The sequence below is a fragment of the Galendromus occidentalis genome, unplaced genomic scaffold (genome assembly GCF_000255335.2).
Source record: "Galendromus occidentalis unplaced genomic scaffold, Mocc_1.1 scf7180000077139, whole genome shotgun sequence".
Lineage (NCBI taxonomy): Eukaryota > Metazoa > Arthropoda > Arachnida > Mesostigmata > Phytoseiidae > Galendromus > Galendromus occidentalis.
The window spans coordinates 1-6,940 of record NW_003805127.1 but is presented as its reverse complement, the minus strand read 5'-3'; the positions used below and the strand labels follow the sequence as shown (position 1 = coordinate 6,940).

General features: G+C 45.0%; 2 protein-coding genes and 1 pseudogene across 2 annotated transcripts; 1 reads left to right on the top strand and 2 right to left on the bottom strand.

The window, feature by feature from the left end:
- The first annotated feature begins 409 nt into the window (after window positions 1-409).
- On the top strand, window positions 410-2,633 carry LOC100907602 (uncharacterized; annotated as a pseudogene).
- A 530-nt stretch (window positions 2,634-3,163) lies between these two features.
- On the bottom strand, window positions 3,164-4,367 carry LOC100907453 (replication protein A 70 kDa DNA-binding subunit). The gene is made up of 3 exons (XM_018638704.1): window positions 4,335-4,367; window positions 3,695-4,273; window positions 3,164-3,616 (listed from the first exon to the last, which is right to left on the bottom strand). Exons 1-3 carry the CDS (start codon window positions 4,365-4,367, stop codon window positions 3,164-3,166), a joined length of 1,065 nt encoding a protein of 354 aa, XP_018494220.1.
- A 988-nt stretch (window positions 4,368-5,355) lies between these two features.
- On the bottom strand, window positions 5,356-6,384 carry LOC100907168 (ATP-dependent DNA helicase PIF6-like). Its single transcript, XM_003741269.1, has one exon. The coding sequence runs from the start codon at window positions 6,382-6,384 to the stop codon at window positions 5,356-5,358; it is 1,029 nt and encodes a 342-aa protein (XP_003741317.1).
- Between the last annotated feature and the right edge of the window lie 556 nt (window positions 6,385-6,940).

Here is a 6,940-nt window from a genome sequence, read left to right as displayed (position 1 = left end):
AATTATTCATGTAAAATAAAGTCGAAGTGGAGAGATCTCTGTACAAAGAGTTTCAAGAGAATAAGTAGAGCGAGCCAGGAATGCTATGTTTCGAAGAAAGCGGGGTAGCTTAGTATTGTAAGGGGATGGATATATAAGAATTAGCCGAGTAGCTGATCGGGAGATCAGCGTGGTAGCGTGGTCGAATGTCGTGCGTGGATTGATTATCACGCTAGAGGGCGCCAGAGTCGAGCGTTAGAGAGACGATCGGCGGCCGATAGCGCAAGAAGTTAGTGACGGCGGCATCAATGACGTCAGAACTTGGAGTAGAGAGAGATTCATTCGAGCGCAAGCGTTCGTGAAGAGTAGTTGTAGGGTGTGTGCAAGAGTGACTATCAGACTAAGTTCAATGAACTCTACTCAACACCAGTTCGTGACATCTGTGTTACCCACGTAGAGACTAAACGACGTTACAGTAGAAACTTCAAGATCCCAAGTCTGAGTAAGAGTAGAGGATACAACTATCCTCCGAAACCGCAAAATCTGCCGGATCTTGATCCACTCTCGGAGCGACTCATTTCGCCGCGAATTCCGTATATGCAAATTCGACGATTGCGCCGAGACGGTAGCTATGGGATTGTCGGCCAAGTCATAAATGTTCCTGTTGATGTTGACACTATGGTTCGATGCTTACCACGCTCTTTGGACGACGATTACGCCTTCAACGTTAATCTGAAGAAGAACATCATCCACAAATCATCTTATCGCAGCGGATTCGTGAAAAAATCCACTGTGAAAGCCTGGTTGACGTTCTTGATGGAACAACCTTTGTACGAGTACTATAACATTAAAGTCGATTGGTCGGATTTCAACGAGTCTGTTCGAGGCGAGAATTTTGAGGACTCTTCAGGTGAAGCTATCGAATTTCTCGATACGCGCGGAGCTTCAGAATCAGAGTTGATTCATGCCCGACAACACACGATGCTGTGGAACGAAGATCATTGCCTCGTCATAGCTCCTGGTCAGCATCGGAGACCAGAAAGCCTAGTATATGACACTTATGCTGAGGAGCTGTCGTTTCCGGGAATCTATCTAGGAGTTGCTCGACAAATTACGAATAATTCCAAGGAGAAACGGGCAACTGCGTATAGCATGAGCACATCTGAAATTCGGAGACGCGACCGTCGGGGAGCTACGCCGCAGCATGTCCTATACATGGCCATGAAAATACTCCGTCTCCGAGTCCGAGACGGAATCCAGAACATGTATCGATGCCTTAGGACGACAGAAACAATCACCCGTCGAATGATAGAAGATCGTAGTTTTGTAGAACGCCTGATTGACACGAATCTAGCGTTTCTGAGAACTATCCCGAACTCCATCCAATACTGGGTTGATAGAAAGAAAGATTTATTCGCCATGATCCGACAACTCGGCAAGCCAACAGCATTTCTAACAATGAGTGCCAATGAGACACAATGGCCTAATCTGGTACGAATCCTCCACCGGCTATCGAACGACACTATGGGACAGCCAGAGAATCAAAACATCTTCAGTGAACTCGAGAAACACGAGCGAGCCCATCTTGTCGCCGAAGATCCGGTCAGCTGCTGCATATACTTCCATAAATTGATGCATGTCCTCATGGCGATTTTGAGCACGAAAAAATCGTACAATCCATTCGGACATCATCGGGTAGTTGATTACTTTCTGAGAATAGAGTTTCAGCACAGGGGTAGTCCACATGCGCACGTGATAATCTGGCTGAATGAGGATCCTACCGAGGATGTGAGTGAGAATATGCCCCGCACCATTCAGATGATCACGAATTTGTGCAGCGTGGACAAAGAGGATTTGTCGTGTCCCGAAATGATCAAGAATCAAATTCACGCGCACACCTTCACTCGCACGAAACGCGGAGAAGAGAAATGCCGATTCAACATCCCCTATTGGCCTCCCTCCCAGACCCAGATTTTGCTCCCGTTGAAGAAAGAGGATGAACGATTCAAAATACTTCGGAGTCAGGCAAAAGGAGCACGCGACATTTTGGAGTCGAAAGTGTTTGAATCAATCGAAACATATCTGATTGATTTGAATTGTAGTTACGAAAACTACCTGAATTTGATCAGATCAACTCTCAAAGCCCAACTGTGATGTTCAAAAGAGACATGACTCAACTTTACATAAGCACTTTCAACCCTTGGATCGCCTCAGTTCTGAACTCAAAGATGGACCTACAGATTATCTTGGACGCCTATTCTTGTGCCGCGTACGTGGTCGATTACGTCAATAAGTCAAATCGGGGGATCAGCCAACTGCATCGTGAACTAATGAGTATACATGAAGCCAATCCGGAATTCGACCAGGCACGTCTTATGACGAAAGTGGGGCTCAAGATTCTGAATAATGTAGAGATGTCTGCACAGGAAGCTTCATGGTACCTCTTGCGTCAAAGCATGAGCTGGGCTTCACGGCGAACAACTGCGATCCCGACCATGTGGCCCCATGAGAGATACAAAGCGCGTAAGCGAACTTCCGTCATGGATACAGAGTCGATAATAGAGAAATATGAAGGTAGACACGTATCGCTGGAATTCGTAACTTTAGCTCAATACGTAGCATGGTACGAACCCAAGAAAAAAACAGGCAAGTAGTGTCGTAGACACTACTTATCGCGTGAAAACGTTCAAGAACTTCTCTGTTGACGTCAAATTCCTATCGCGGCAACGAGAGCGTATAGAAATATTTATTGATCCGCTTCGAGATTCTTTTCGAGCGCACGATCTCTAGTTCGTCGAATTCCTTTTCGATTTCTGTGTTTATCCACCGTTCAACAAGATCGTCTTTGTCCACACTGCACGAATCGGTGATCAATTGGAGTGTGCCTGGCATGAGCTCTCCCACATCCTCTCCTGGGTCATTTGGCCGCCACAATATGATATGAGCATGAGGACTCCCTCGATGATGGAACTCAATCCGGAGAAAATAATCGAGAACGCGATGGCGGCCGAAAGGATTCCACGATTGTTTCGTGGCTAATATAGTCATGAGTCAGGATTGCTTGAAGAATCTTATGGAAATACTAGCGCAGCCCGGCGCGCGTTGCTGCGCCGGTACGAGTGAGGGAGGAACCTACAATGAACCACTCCATAAAGTTTCTTATGAAAACTAACCCTTCGTTAATTTATTTGTTAATCGAGAGAGCGGCAAATTCACTCGAGTGTCCTTCTCTATCCCACCAGTCAGCAAGTTCTTGTTCCTCTCTCGTCAAATCCGATTCACAATGCTTCAAGATTGATGCCGATGAGGTGGACAGTAATTTTTTTCCGTTATACTCTTTTACTGCCGCCGCTCTAATGTTTATCACATGGCCTTCCTTTCCGTCGAGAGTTCTTATTGATTCGCCCCACAATCCAAGGGAGACAGTTCTCATTGAGTCGTCTACCAGTAGCACGTTTTGTTTTTCTCTCATTTGTCCATCTCTACACGCAAGCATCTGAGGAATCATCACATCGTAAACAATAGCGATCAGGTCCACCGATTTGTTGTTTTCGATGTCCAGTATCTCTGATATCTTGATTAGCGACTGAGGTTTTTTCGGAAGAAAGTCCCCTTCAATTTTCTTGATTCTCGTGATCTAGAAAGTCAATAAATAAGACGATCTGTCATATGACGGACAGGATTTGATGTCGATCCAAATTGGAGACTTATTCACCTTTGATAATTGAATCTCGCAGCTATGACTTGTGGTCGAGTATTGAGGATGACTTGGCTTCGGCCTGAATCCTGATATCTCGTAGCATGATCCGATCGAGATCGTCGGGAACAAAACTTCAGCGAGTTCGCCAGATACAATACAGCTGATTTCACCGCTGTTGTCTGTGAGATTGAAGGTGAATAACTTTCCCTCGGCGTCCGCTTTTTTCCACTCTCGTAAAGGCGATTTTGAGATGACACGGCCTTCGATGCGACCTCCAACAGTCTCAACATTGATTTCACTCAGAAGCTTCACTTTTTTCTTATCTTGAGGCTCATCTCTGCTCGTAGACGCTGTTCGGGTATGCGAAGGATGACAGGATATTGATGAGATGAATGAGATGAATTTGATATCATGATGTGGAATGTACTCAACGTCTGCTCCTTTTTCGTGGTTGAAGCGGCTTCGAGTGGTCCGATAGCGATTTGCCTTGCGTTTGATTCGAAGCCATTCTACTCGTTTTCGTTGTAGAATGTCAATGACATGAGATGTGATAACTCGACTTTTATACTTGTTACTGTCGGAAAGTTCTTGTGTCTCAATCAGCGTATCCGTGTTTTTAACTATCGCGGATTCCGTCACGATAAGTGCTCATTACGGTCAGCAGCAGCAATGTGGAATCGTAACCCATATGGATCCGTCTCTTTACTTGACAGATATTTTAATCCCTTTGAGTTATCATTATTCCGGTGGGAAACGAAGGTTTCAACACCTCGCGATACCTGACGATTCAATTGACCAGAGCATTATGGCACGGCATTTCAAACTCAGCTTCCATCTATCCAAATCGTGGGAAGATGCTGAACTTTTCGAACGGTTGCTCCATAATTGGCGATTCCGACGTTCCAAAGTCATACAGAAACTAATGATAATCAAGATTGAGGATCAAGTTGATTATTTCGTGTGCGAAAGCGATCCATGTGTTGACGGGCACCATATTCATCGATTCGATGTGATCACAGCATACTTCAGCCTCAACTTCGCAATGAGCCTGGACTACTGGCTCTTCGCGTTTCTTCGAAACGAATTCGGCCGATTGCTCCCTCTGTTCGAAGAGCCTACCTGGAATAATTTGATAATCCCGAACTCAAGAGTAATATTTTATGATGGAGTTATTTCAGCATGAATACACTGTTTTTCTCTACGATTTCATGGGTCGAAAATATCCCATCGCTCTGAGAATCATACCCCCCGGTATCGTACCTCCAGGTTGTCGAGAAGGCTTTTTCGAAACGCAGATCAGCACACATTATATAATCCTTTGGCGATTTTGAGATGTTCAGGCTCAATCGTGATAGCAAGGCTACATGATTTTCATTTGGCGCATTGGGCTCTCGAAACTTGGCTACACGTGATGATTCGGTTTCACCGGTCGTTCAAATTCCTTGTTGTGACTGTCTAAGCAGACGATCGCCGCGTTGCCGTGATTCTGATGTGAACACAGTTTAAACTTTCACGCGCGCGTTTCCCGATGTGTTGCGGGGCATTGACTACCATTTAAATATTATTCCAAAATTACAATTGAGAAAATCTTTATTGGCCTGCTTATTTTTCAGTACTTATTCTGATACATTGATTACTTAACAACAAATCTTGAAAATCATCCTTGTGTCATTATATCATTCTAGAACACCGGGATAGACGATATTCTTAGCTTTGCCATCTGGGGTATGGACGTATAGATTCGATGGTTTACCGACTCTTGAGCAAGCTACGTAGAGTTGACCATGTGAAAAACATGGGTTCGTTAATTCCAACCCGCAAACACCTAATGTTTGCCCTTGAGCTTTGTTTATCGTCATCGCGAAGGCTAATCGCACCGGGAATTGCAGTCGCTTGAACTCGAACGGAAGTTCAGTCGGTGTCATCGGTATTCGAGGCAAGAGAACGATTTTTCCCTCAAATTTTCCGTTCATAATGACTGCTTCAATAACGTTGTTCGATAAAGCTCTTACCGCAAGTCGAGTACCATTACATAGCATAGGTGGGTTTATGTTCCGAAGAAGGATGATTGGCACGCCGATTTTCAAGGTCAATTTGTGCGGTGGCAGGCCCGGTATATCGAGAGAATTTAAAAATTCTATCGGATAATTCACGGCCTCCTCTTGATCCAACATGGTGTCGATCGATGTGTAGGTTTTCTCGTTTCCTAATATCTCATTTAGAATAGATAAATTGATCGTATTTACGTCATTGTTCGTTGGTGCCAGAATGGCCCGGGTGCTCAACCATTGGTGATCTCGGTAATTCTCTGTGATATTCGGGAAAACATTCTGGATCAGTTCCTCTTTGCTCGCTGTCAGAGTGCAGAAATTCGTCGGGAGGGTCACGGTCTGAGTGTCTCCGTTCGCTTGCATTTTCCCACATCCTATGTCCAACAATTGATTGGCGAAGGTATCGGCGGATGTATCATTATCTCTGAGAACTCGCATGTTAATTTTCAAGTATAACTTCTTTACGTGGCGCCAAAGTCTCGACGCTTTTAAACAGGCGCCTATTTCATCAGCAGGTGTTGAACGCGGAATGACCGGTAGCGTTTGTCGAAAGTCGCCCGAAAGTAGAATGAGAGCCCCACCAAAAAGATTCTCGTTATTCCGTAAATCTCTTAACAACCTGTCAAGAGCTTCTAGAGCCTTCCTGTGGGCCATCGTACATTCGTCCCATATGATCAGCTCACTAGATTTGGAGTATTTTCCCCATCCCGGACTTCTTAGTGACTTTACAAATAGAGAATTCATTCAGATGCAGATTAAGTGGCAACTTCAATGCTGAATGAGCTGTTCGCCCGCCATCGAGGAGCGTTGCTGCGATTCCCGATGAGGCCATTGCTAAAGCAACCTTATTCTGGGACCGTATTGTGGCTAGGAGCAGTGAAATGAGGAATGTCTTGCCAGTCCCTCCTGGGGCGTCGAGAAAATAGAATCCACCTCGATTACTCCCCATAGCATCCAATATTATATCGTACACACCGTGTTGTTCTGCTGTAAGCTTTGGGAGATTTCTTTCCACCAACGACTTCAGGACAGCAACATCATAATTCGACTCGCGTGCAATATCACGGTCAGAAATTGTCTCTGTTGATCTGTCCGGTAGCGGCATTCCTAATTGGTCCAACCTTTTGTTGACGATTGACAGACAGATATTCTCGATATCGATCAGAGCCTCATTGTGAATCTGCGGTGTAAATTCAATGGTCGGATTCAT